This window comes from Gobio gobio (genome assembly GCF_949357685.1).
Source record: "Gobio gobio genome assembly, chromosome: 12".
Classification (NCBI taxonomy): Eukaryota; Metazoa; Chordata; class Actinopteri; order Cypriniformes; family Gobionidae; genus Gobio; species Gobio gobio.
The window spans coordinates 222,501-235,000 of NC_137105.1; the positions used below are offsets into that span (position 1 = coordinate 222,501).

At 49.5% G+C, this 12,500-nt stretch overlaps 1 protein-coding gene across 2 annotated transcripts in view; it reads left to right on the forward strand.

Moving 5' to 3' along the window:
• The window catches only part of plcb4b (phospholipase C, beta 4b), a 115,854-nt gene that overhangs the window by 77,339 nt on the left and 26,015 nt on the right, over nt 1–12,500 (forward strand). For both annotated transcript variants that reach the window (XM_079831024.1, XM_079831025.1), the window contains exons 25-28: nt 262–313; nt 781–883; nt 2,094–2,258; nt 7,729–7,933. In XM_079831024.1, coding sequence (XP_079687150.1) covers nt 262–313; nt 781–883; nt 2,094–2,258; nt 7,729–7,933 — 525 coding nt within the window. The remainder of the gene's footprint in view (nt 1–261; nt 314–780; nt 884–2,093; nt 2,259–7,728; nt 7,934–12,500) is intronic.

Here is a 12,500-nt window from a genome sequence, read left to right on the forward strand (position 1 = left end):
GTGTGTGTGTGTGTTTGTGTGTGTGTGTGTCTCTGTGTGTGTGTGTGTGTGTGTGTGTTTCCCTCTGTGATGCTGTGTGTGTGTGTGTGTGTGTTTCCCTCTGTGATGCTGTGTGTGTGTGTGTGTGTGATGCTGTGTGTTTCCCTCTGTGATGCTGTGTGTGTGTTTCTGTGTGTATGTGTGTGTGTGTGTGTGTGTGTGTGTGTGTGTGTGTGTGTGTGTGTGTGTGTGTTTCCCTCTGTGATGCTATGTGTGTTTCAGATCTGGGCATGCAGCTGAACCAGGGCAAGTTCGAGTACAACGGCGCGTGCGGGTGAGTGTGAGTGTGTGTGTGTGTGTGAGTGTGTGTGTGTGCTGCGGTCCGTTTGCTCATCAGTTAAAGTGTCACATCGCATTAGCCTCAGCCGGCGGCGCCGCGGCCGCTCTCAACATTAGCGCAAATGAGCCTTGCTAATATCGGCCCTCGCTGAGCCTGCAGAGCTCCAGCCTGAGGCCGAACTCTCGACTGGGATTATGAGCCCACGAGTGTCAGTATCACAGCGCCTTAATGTTTCTGAGCAGCGGCCCGTTATTACCAGTGTGTGTGTGTGTGTGTGTGTGTGGGCTTGTGTAATGGAAAGAGCTTGGATCATTAATCTTCTGTTGAGCAATTAATCAGAAAAATAATTAATATCTGGCCTCAGGCTGTGAGTGAAGCTGTGATGTGTGTGTGTGTGTGTGTGTGTGTGTGTGTGTGTGTGTGTGTGTGTGTGTGTGTGTGTGTGTGTTGTTCTCCTGCAGGTTCCTCCTCAAGCCAGACTTCATGCGCCGCGCCGACCGCATGTTTGACCCCTTCTCTGAGACGCCAGTGGACGGAGTGATCGCAGCGACCTGCAGTGTACAGGTGACACACACACACACACACAAACACGCACTCTCTCTCACACACACACACACACACACACACACTCTCTCTCTCTCACACACACACTCTCTCACACAGACAAAAAAATGTCGGAATTGCGAGATATTAACTCGCGAGATGGTGGTCCAGTGGGTTAAACCATGGAACTGATATGCAGAAGGTTGCTGGTTCGATCCCAGCGGTCACCACCAGTGTGTCCTTGAGCAAGGCACTTTACTCCATGTTGCTCCAGGGGGATTGTCCCTGTAATAAGGGCACTGTAAGTCGCTTTGGATAAAAGCGTCTGCCAAAATGCATAAATGTAATAAACTGAATTGCGACAAAAAAGTCGGAATTTCGAGATATAAACTGAATTGCGACAAAAAAGTCGGAATTGCGAGATATAAACGGAATTGCGACAAAAAAGTGGAAATTGCAAGATATAAACTGAATTGTGATATTTAAACGGAATTGCAACAAAAAAAGTCGGAATTGCAAGATATAAACATAATTGCAATAAAAAGTCGGAATTGCGAGATATAAACTGAATTGCGAAAAAAAAAAGTCGGAATTGCGAGATATAAACGGAATTGTGACAAAAAAGTCGGAATTGCGAGATAAACTGAATTGCGACAAAAAGTCGGAATTGCGAGACATAAACTGAATTGCGACAAAATAGTTGGAATTGCGAGATATAAACTGAATTGTGAGATATAAACTGAATTGCGACAAAAAGGTTGGAATTGCGAGACAAACTGAATTGCGACAAAAAAGTCGAAATTGCAGGCTATAAAGGGGATTTCGAGATATAAACTGAATTGTGAGATATAAACTGAATTGTGAGATATAAACGGAATTGCGAGATATAAACTGAATTGTGAGATATAAACTGAATTGCGAGATATAAACTGAATTGCGAGATATAAACTGAATTGCGAGATATAAACTGAATTGTGAGATATAAACTAAATTGCGATTTAAAAAGTCAGAATTGCGAGATATAAATGCACAAGATGCATAGATGCATAATAACTAATTATTAAATATTAAAAAGCTTTACATGCAAACATGTCAGAGCTCATTTGCATATAGATTTCTTAAAGGTACAGTAGTCTGTGTATTCAAGGTGGCGATTTTGAGTCTTTAATTATGACTCGGACTGCAACTGATGATCTTGGATCAGTGTCACTGACGTGTTCATGTTCCTCAGGTGTTCTCGGGGCAGTTCTTATCGGATAAGAAGATCGGCACGTATGTGGAGGTGGACATGTATGGCCTCCCCACCGACACCATCCGGAAAGAGTTCCGCACACGCATGGTGATGAACAACGGCCTGAATCCGTACTACAACGAGGAGCCGTTCGTCTTCAGGAAGGTCCAACTTCCTTCTCATGACTCTAGATTCTCAGTATCAGTTTGGTTTTTATTCTTTTATTTCATTTGTTTGTTTGGACAATGACTCGATTCTTTTTGACAGCGATTCATTAAATCAATCAATTGTAAATATTTAAACAGAAGTCATGAAGCTGCACATGAATCAGTTCAATATACATAAGCTTGAAAAATATTAATTGGTTTTCTATAAGATGATAGACAATCATGAATTTAGACAACATTACATCTGATGAGCGTGTGATAAGCGTGTGATGAGCGTGTGATGAGCGTGTGGTGAGCGCGTGATGAGCGTGTGATGAGCGTGTGGTGAGCGTGTGGTGAGCGTGTGGTGAGCGTGTGGTGAGCGTGTGATGAGCGTCTGGTGAGCGTGTGGTGAGCGTGTGATGAGCGTGTGGTGAGCGTGTGATGAGCGTCTGATGAGCGTGTGGTGAGCGTGTGATGAGCGTGTGGTGAGCGTGTGGTGAGCGTGTGTTGAGCGTGTGGTGAGCGTGTGTTGAGCGTGTGGTGAGCGTGTGGTGAGCGTGTGATGAGCGTGTGGTGAGCGTGTGATGAGCGTGTGGTGAGCGTCTGATGAGCGTGTGGTGAGCGTGTGATGAGCGTGTGGTGAGCGTGTGGTGAGCGTGTGTTGAGCGTGTGGTGAGCGTGTGGTGAGCGTGTGGTGAGCGTCTGATGAGCGTGTGGTGAGCGTGTGATGAGCGTCTGATGAGCGTGTGGTGAGCGTGTGATGAGCGTCTGATGAGCGTGTGGTGAGCGTGTGATGAGCGTGTGGTGAGCGTGTGGTGAGCGTGTGGTGAGCGTGTGATGAGCGTGTGGTGAGCGTCTGATGAGCGTGTGGTGAGCGTGTGATGAGCGTGTGGTGAGCGTGTGGTGAGCGTGTGGTGAGCGTGTGGTGAGCATCTGATGAGCGTGTGATGAGCGTGTGATGAGCGTCTGATGAGCGTGTGGTGAGCGTGTGATGAGCGTGTGATGAGCGTCTGATGAGCGTGTGGTGAGCGTGTGATGAGCGTGTGATGAGCGTGTGATGAGCGTGTGGTGAGCGTGTGGTGAGCGTGTGATGAGCGTGTGTTGAGCGTGTGGTGAGCGTGTGGTGAGCGTGTGGTGAGCGTGTGGTGAGCGTGTGGTGAGCGTGTGGTGAGCGTCTGATGAGCGTGTGGTGAGCGTGTGGTGAGCGTGTGGTGAGCGTGTGATGAGCGTGTGGTGAGCGTGTGGTGAGCGTGTGATGAGCGTGTGATGAGCGTGTGATGAGCGTGTGGTGAGCGTCTGATGAGCGTGTGGTGAGCGTGTGATGAGCGTGTGGTGAGCGTGTGGTGAGCGTGTGGTGAGCGTGTGGTGAGCGTGTGGTGAGCGTGTGATGAGCGTGTGATGAGCGTCTGGTGAGCGTGTGGTGAGCGTGTGATGAGCGTCTGATGAGCGTGTGGTGAGCGTCTGATGAGCGTGTGGTGAGCGTGTGGTGAGCGTGTGGTGAGCGTCTGATGAGCGTGTGGTGAGCGTGTGGTGAGCGTGTGGTGAGCGTCTGATGAGCGTGTGGTGAGCGTGTGGTGAGCGTCTGATGAGCGTGTGGTGAGCGTGTGATGAGCGTCTGGTGAGCGTGTGGTGAGCGTGTGGTGAGCGTGTGATGAGCGTGTGGTGAGCGTGTGGTGAGCGTGTGATGAGCGTGTGGTGAGCGTGTGTTGAGCGTGTGATGAGCGTGTGGTGAGCGTGTGTTGAGCGTGTGGTGAGCGTGTGGTGAGCGTGTGGTGAGCGTGTGATGAGCGTGTGGTGAGCGTGTGTTGAGCGTGTGGTGAGCGTGTGGTGAGCGTGTGATGAGCGTGTGATGAGCGTGTGATGAGCGTGTGGTGAGCGTGTGTTGAGCGTGTGTTGAGCGTGTGGTGAGCGTGTGGTGAGCGTGTGATGAGCGTGTGGTGAGCGTGTGGTGAGCGTGTGGTGAGCGTGTGATGAGCGTGTGATGAGCGTGTGGTGAGCGTGTGTTGAGCGTGTGGTGAGCGTGTGATGAGCGTGTGATGAGCGTGTGGTGAGCGTGTGATGAGCGTGTGATGAGCGTGTGGTGAGCGTGTGGTGAGCGTGTGATGAGCGTGTGTTGAGCGTGTGATGAGCGTGTGGTGAGCGTGTGGTGAGCGTGTGGTGAGCGTGTGGTGAGCGTGTGGTGAGCGTGTGTTGAGCGTGTGGTGAGCGTGTGGTGAGCGTGTGATGAGCGTGTGATGAGCGTGTGGTGAGCGTGTGGTGAGCGTGTGATGAGCGTGTGGTGAGCGTGTGGTGAGCGTGTGATGAGCGTGTGATGAGCGTGTGATGAGCGTGTGATGAGCGTGTGGTGAGCGTGTGGTGAGCGTGTGATGAGCGTGTGGTGAGCGTGTGGTGAGCGTGTGTTGAGCGTGTGTTGAGCGTGTGTTGAGCGTGTGGTGAGCGTGTGGTGAGCGTGTGGTGAGCGTGTGGTGAGCGTGTGGTGAGCGTGTGGTGAGCGTGTGGTGAGCGTGTGGTGAGCGTGTGGTGAGCGTGTGGTGAGCGTGTGGTGAGCGTGTGGTGAGCGTGTGGTGAGCGTGTGTTGAGCGTGTGGTGAGCGTGTGGTGAGCGTGTGGTGAGCGTGTGGTGAGCGTGTGGTGAGCGTGTGGTGAGCGTGTGGTGAGCGTGTGGTGAGCGTGTGGTGAGCGTGTGGTGAGCGTGTGGTGAGCGTGTGGTGAGCGTGTGGTGAGCGTGTGGTGTGCGTGCGGTGAGCGTCTGGTGAGCGTGTGGTGAGCGTGTGGTGAGCGTGTGGTGAGCGTGTGGTGAGCGTGTGGTGAGCGTGTGGTGAGCGTGTGATGAGCGTGTGGTGAGCGTGTGGTGAGCGTGTGGTGAGCGTGTGGTGAGCGTGTGGTGAGCGTGTGGTGAGCGTGTGGTGAGCGTCTGGTGAGCGTCTGGTGAGCGTCTGGTGAGCGTCTGGTGAGCGTGTGGTGAGCGTGTGGTGAGCGTGTGGTGAGCGTGTGTTGAGCGTGTGTTGAGCGTGTGATGAGCGTGTGGTGAGCGTGTGGTGAGCGTGTGGTGAGCGTCTGGTGAGCGTGTGGTGAGCGTGTGGTGAGCGTGTGGTGAGCGTGTGGTGAGCGTGTGGTGAGCGTGTGGTGATCGTGTGGTGAGCGTGTGGTGAGCGTGTGGTGAGCGTGTGGTGTGCGTGCGGTGAGCGTGCGGTGAGCGTGCGATGAGCGTGCGGTGAGCGTCTGGTGAGCGTGTGGTGAGCGTGTGGTGAGCGTGTGGTGAGCGTCTGGTGAGCGTCTGGTGAGCGTGTGGTGAGCGTGTGGTGAGCGTCTGATGAGCGTGTGGTGAGCGTGTGGTGAGCGTGTGGTGAGCGTCTGGTGAGCGTGTGGTGAGCGTGTGGTGAGCGTCTGATGAGCGTCTGATGAGCGTCTGATGAGCGTGTGGTGAGCGTCTGATGAGCGTCTGATGAGCGTCTGATGAGCGTGTGGTGAGCGTCTGGTGAGCGTGTGGTGAGCGTGTGATGAGCGTGTGGTGAGCGTGTGGTGAGCGTGTGGTGAGCGTGTGGTGAGCGTGTGATGAGCGTGTGATGAGCGTGTGGTGAGCGTGTGGTGAGCGTGTGGTGAGCGTCTGGTGAGCGTGTGGTGAGCGTGTGGTGAGCGTGTGGTGAGCGTCTGGTGAGCGTGTGGTGAGCGTGTGATGAGCGTGTGGTGAGCGTGTGGTGAGCGTGTGGTGAGCGTGTGGTGAGCGTCTGAGCAGAACCTTTGCTCTCCGTCTTCGGAGCTGCGTTTGCTGTGGATTTGATGAACTGAAGACGCAGTTTTTGGTTTTGTTGATGAAAGACCGTTTGAGCTGCACAGCAGAAATATGAAAATCACCCATGAATACGTCACTCAAGCACAGTTACAGCTGGTGTGAGGACACACACACACACAGGCAACGAGCAGTCATTGTGCTGATGCTGCAGGATGTTCGGCGTCTCTCGGCCGTGACACTGACACTACAGACACAGACCATAAATCAGCACTGCCGCAGTGCCAAACACACACACTCGCACACACTCTCTTACACTCACACTCTCCTACTCACACTCAAGCACTCTCACACACACTCTTACACACGCTCTAACACACACACTCAGGTATTCACACACACAAACACGCACTCGCACACACACTCTTACACACACACACATACACACACACACACGTTTGTTTTTGTGAAATGTGAGGACATTCCATAGGCGTAATGGTTTTTATACTGTACAAACCGTATTTTCTATCCCCTTACACTGCCCCTGCCCCTAAACCTACCCATCACACACACACACACACACACACACACACACACACACACACACACACACACACACACACACACACACACACACACACACACTGCCCCTGCCCCTAAACCTACCCATCACACACACACACACACACACACACACACACTGCCCCTGCCCCTAAACCTACCCATCACACACACACACACACACACACACACACACACACACACACACACACACACACACACACACTGCCCCTGCCCCTGCCCCTAAACCTACCCATCATACACACACACACACACACACACACACACACACACACTGCCCCTGCCCCTAAACCTACCCATCACACACACACACACACACACACACACTGCCCCTGCCCCTAAACCTACCCATCACACACACACACACACACACACACACACACACACTGCCCCTGCCCCTAAACCTACCCATCATACACACACACACACACACACACACACACACACACACTGCCCCTGCCCCTAAACCTACCCATCACACACACACACACACACACACACACTGCCCCTGCCCCTAAACCTACCCATCACACACACACACACACACACACTGCCCCTGCCCCTGCCCCTAAACCTACCCATCACACACACACACACACACACACACACACACTGCCCCTGCCCCTAAACCTACCCATCACACACACACACACACACACACACACACACACTGCCCCTGCCCCTAAACCTACCCATCACACACACACACACACACACACACACACACACACACACACTGCCCCTGCCCCTAAACCTACCCATCACACACACACACACACACACACACACACACACTGCCCCTGCCCCTAAACCTACCCATCACACACACACACACACACACACACGCGCACTGCCACTACCCATCACAGGAGACTGTGCAGTTCACTTTCTGTGAAAAAAACCTCATTCTGTGATTTATAAGCATTTTGAAAAGTGAGGACATGGGGAACGTCCTCATATTTCACCCTCTTTTTGTAATACCTGTGTCATTATACACATTTGTGTCCTGATATTTCACAAAAACATGCCCACACACACAGGTATTCCCACACACACACACACACACCCAGTGGGGGTTTCACTAAGGTCCTGTATAGTGTTGGGGCGTCTGTAAGAACAGCAGTGTGTGGTATCCCATCATGCCTCTGTGCTCAGACTCTCTGGTCTGTGATCAGGTGATCCTGCCCGATCTGGCCGTGCTGCGGATCGCCGTGTACGACGACAACAACAAGCTGATTGGCCAGCGGATCCTGCCCCTGGACGGGCTGCAGGCCGGGTATCGCCACATCTCGCTGCGCAACGAGGGCAACAAACCTCTGTCTCTGCCCACCGTCTTCTGCAACATCGTGCTCAAGACCTACGTGCCCGACGGCTTCGGCGGTGAGTGACAGGAAGTGACATCACAGGTCGGACAAATGATCCGCAAACACTTTTACATTAGAAGTAACAATACATCTCGTTTTTAACATTTACAAATCATTTCATGAAAAGTCAGATTCATATTTTTAAGCTAACATGAACAATGAAAAGTTGTATTTTCATTAACTCAGATGAATAAACTCTCACACATGTATTGATCATTGTTAGTTAAAGCATTAATGAGTGATGTGTAAACCAGAGAGCAGAAGTTTGATTCATGCGCTCTGAGGGATTTCAGTATTTATATTGATTGGTTTATGGGTGTGTTTGCCTCTCTAAGGCTGACTAGATGTTGGGGTAATGGCTTTTGCCTTTAGTTGAAAATAAGATCATGTGACGCGTACAGTGGAAAAGAATCATATTGTGTGTGTGTCATCCTGACTTTAATCGTGTGTGTGTGTGTGTGTGTGTGATCATGACTGTAATCGTGTGTGTGTGTGTGTGTGTGTGTGTTTGTCTGTGTCTGATCATGACTGTAATCGTGTGTGTGTGTGTGTGTGTGTGTGTTTGTCTGTGTCTGATCATGACTGTAATCGTGTGTGTGTGTGTGTGTGTCTGATCATGACTGTAATCGTGTGTGTGTGTGTGTGTGTGTGTGTGTCTGATCATGACTGTAATCGTGTGTGTCTGTGTGTGTGTGTGTCTGATCATGACTGTAATCGTGTGTGTGTGTGTGTGTGTGTGTGTCTGATCATGACTGTAATCGTGTGTGTGTGTGTGTGTGTGTGTGTGATCATGACTGTAATCGTGTGTGTGTGTGTGTGTGTGTTTGTCTGTGTCTGATCATGACTGTAATCGTGTGTGTGTGTGTGTGTCTGATCATGACTGTAATCGTGTGTGTGTGTGTGTGTGTGTCTGATCATGACTGTAATCGTGTGTGTGTGTGTGTGTGTGTGTGTGTGTGTGTGTGTGTGTGTGTGTGTGTGTGTGTGTGTGTGTGTGTGTGTGTGTGAGATCATGACTGTAATCGTGTGTGTGTGTGTGTGTGTGTGTGTGTGTGTCTGTGTCTGATCATGACTGTAATTGTGTGTGTGTGTGTGTGTGTGTGTGTGTGTGTGTGTGTGTGTCTGATCATGACTGTAATCGTGTGTGTGTGTGTGTCTGATCATGACTGTAATCGTGTGTGTGTGTGTGTGTGTGTGTGTGTGTGTGTGTCTGATCATGACTGTAATCGTGTGTGTGTGTGTGTGTGTGTGTCTGATCATGACTGTAATCGTGTGTGTGTCATCCTGACTGTAATCGTGTGTGTGTTTGTCTGATCATGACTGTAATCGTGTGTGTGTGTGTGTGTGTGTCATCCTGACTGTAATCGTGTGTGTGTGTGTGTGTGTGTCTGATCATGACTGTAATCTTGTGTGTGTGTGTGTGTGTGTCTGATCATGACTGTAATCGTGTGTGTGTGTGTGTGTGTGTGTGTGTGTGTGTGTGTGTGTGTGTGATCATGACTGTAATCGTGTGTGTGTGTGTGTGTGTCTGATCACGACTGTAATCGTGTGTGTTTGTGATCATGACTGTAATCGTGTGTGTGTGTGTGTGTGTGATCATGACTGTAATCGTGTGTGTGTGTGATCATGACTGTAATCGTGTGTGTGTTTGTGATCATGACTGTAATCGTGTGTGTGTGTGTGTGTGTGATCATGACTGTAATCGTGTGTGTGTGTGATCATGACTGTAATCGTGTGTGTGTTTGTGATCATGACTGTAATCGTGTGTGTGTGTGTGTGTGTGTGTGTGTGTGTGTGATCATGACTGTAATCGTGTGTGTGTGTGTGATCATGACTGTAATCGTGTGTGTGTTTGTGATCATGACTGTAATCGTGTGTGTGTGTGTGTGTGTGTGATCATGACTGTAATCGTGTGTGTGTGTGATCATGACTGTAATCGTGTGTGTGATCATGACTGTAATCGTGTGTGTGTGTGTGTGAGATCATGATTGTAATCGTGTGTGTGTGTGTGTGTGTGTGTGTGTGATCATGACTGTAATCGTGTGTGTGTGTGTGTGTGTGTGTGTGTGTGTGTGATCATGATTGTAATCGTGTGTCTGTGTGATCATGACTGTAATTGTGTGTGTGTGTGTGTGTGTGATCATGACTGTAATCGTGTGTGTGTGTGTGTGTGTGTGTGTGTGTGTGTGTGATCATGACTGTAATCGTGTGTGTGTGTGTGTGTGTGTGTGTGTGATCATGACTGTAATCGTGTGTGTGTGTGTGTGATCATGACTGTAATCGTGTGTGTGTGTGTGTGTGTGTGTGATCATGACTGTAATCGTGTGTGTGTGTGTGTGTGTGTGTGTGATCATGATTGTAATCGTGTGTGTGTGTGTGTGAGATCATGACTGTAATCGTGTGTGTGTGTGTGTGTGTGTGTGATCATGATTGTAATCGTGTGTGTGTGTGATCATGACTGTAATCGTGTGTGTGTGTGTGTGTGTGTGTGTGTGATCATGATTGTAATCGTGTGTGTGTGTGATCATGACTGTAATCGTGTGTGTGTGTGATCATGACTGTAATCGTGTGTGTGTGTGTGTGTGTGTGATCATGATTGTAATCATGTGTGTGTGTGTGTGTGTGTGATCATGACTGTAATCGTGTGTGTGTGTGTGATCATGACTGTAATCGTGTGTGTGTGTGTGTGTGTGTGAGATCATGACTGTAATCGTGTGTGTGTGTGTGTGTGTGTGTGTGTGTGTGTGTGTGATCATGACTGTAATCGTGTGTGTGTGTGTGTGTGTGTGTGTGTGTGTGTGTGTGATCATGATTGTAATCGTGTGTGTGTGTGTGAGATCATGACTGTAATCGTGTGTGTGTGTGTGTGTGTGTGTGTGTGATCATGATTGTAATCGTGTGTGTGTGTGATCATGACTGTAATCGTGTGTGTGTGTGATCATGACTGTAATCGTGTGTGTGTGTGTGTGTGTGATCATGATTGTAATCGTGTTTGTGTGTGTGTGTGTGTGTGATCATGACTGTAATCATGTGTGTGTGTGTGTGTGTGTGATCATGACTGTAATCGTGTGTGTGTGTGTGATCATGACTGTAATCGTGTGTGTGTGTGTGTGTGTGTGAGATCATGACTGTAATCGTGTGTGTGTGTGTGTGTGTGTGTGTGTGTGATCATGACTGTAATCGTGTGTGTGTGTGTGTGTGTGTGTGTGTGTGTGTGTGTGTGTGTGATCATGATTGTAATCGTGTGTGTGTGTGTGAGATCATGACTGTAATCGTGTGTGTGTGTGTGTGTGTGTGTGTGTGTGTGATCATGATTGTAATCGTGTGTGTGTGTGATCATGACTGTAATCGTGTGTGTGTGTGTGTGTGTGTGTGTGTGTGTGTCTGATCATGACTGTAATCGTGTGTGTCTGTGTGTGTGTGTGTCTGATCATGACTGTAATCGTGTGTGTGTGTGTGTGTGTGTGTGTCTGATCATGACTGTAATCGTGTGTGTGTGTGTGTGTGTGTGTGTGATCATGACTGTAATCGTGTGTGTGTGTGTGTGTGTGTTTGTCTGTGTCTGATCATGACTGTAATCGTGTGTGTGTGTGTGTGTCTGATCATGACTGTAATCGTGTGTGTGTGTGTGTGTGTGTCTGATCATGACTGTAATCGTGTGTGTGTGTGTGTGTGTGTGTGTGTGTGTGTGTGTGTGTGTGTGTGTGTGTGTGTGTGTGTGTGTGTGTGTGTGTGTGTGTGTGTGTGTGTGTGTGAGATCATGACTGTAATCGTGTGTGTGTGTGTGTGTGTGTGTGTGTCTGTGTCTGATCATGACTGTAATTGTGTGTGTGTGTGTGTGTGTGTGTGTGTGTGTGTGTGTGTGTCTGATCATGACTGTAATCGTGTGTGTGTGTGTGTCTGATCATGACTGTAATCGTGTGTGTGTGTGTGTGTGTGTGTGTGTGTGTGTGTGTGTCTGATCATGACTGTAATCGTGTGTGTGTGTGTGTGTGTGTGTCTGATCATGACTGTAATCGTGTGTGTGTCATCCTGACTGTAATCGTGTGTGTGTTTGTCTGATCATGACTGTAATCGTGTGTGTGTGTGTGTGTGTGTCATCCTGACTGTAATCGTGTGTGTGTGTGTGTGTGTGTCTGATCATGACTGTAATCTTGTGTGTGTGTGTGTGTGTGTGTGTGTGTGTCTGATCATGACTGTAATCGTGTGTGTGTGTGTGTGTGTGTGTGTGTGTGTGTGTGTGTGTGTGTGTGTGTGTGTGTGTGTGTGTGTGATCATGACTGTAATCGTGTGTGTGTGTGTGTGTGTCTGATCACGACTGTAATCGTGTGTGTTTGTGATCATGACTGTAATCGTGTGTGTGTGTGTGTGTGTGTGATCATGACTGTAATCGTGTGTGTGTGTGATCATGACTGTAATCGTGTGTGTGTTTGTGATCATGACTGTAATCGTGTGTGTGTGTGTGTGTGTGATCATGACTGTAATCGTGTGTGTGTGTGATCATGACTGTAATCGTGTGTGTGTTTGTGATCATGACTGTAATCGTGTGTGTGTGTGTGTGTGTGTGTGTGTGTGTGTGTGAT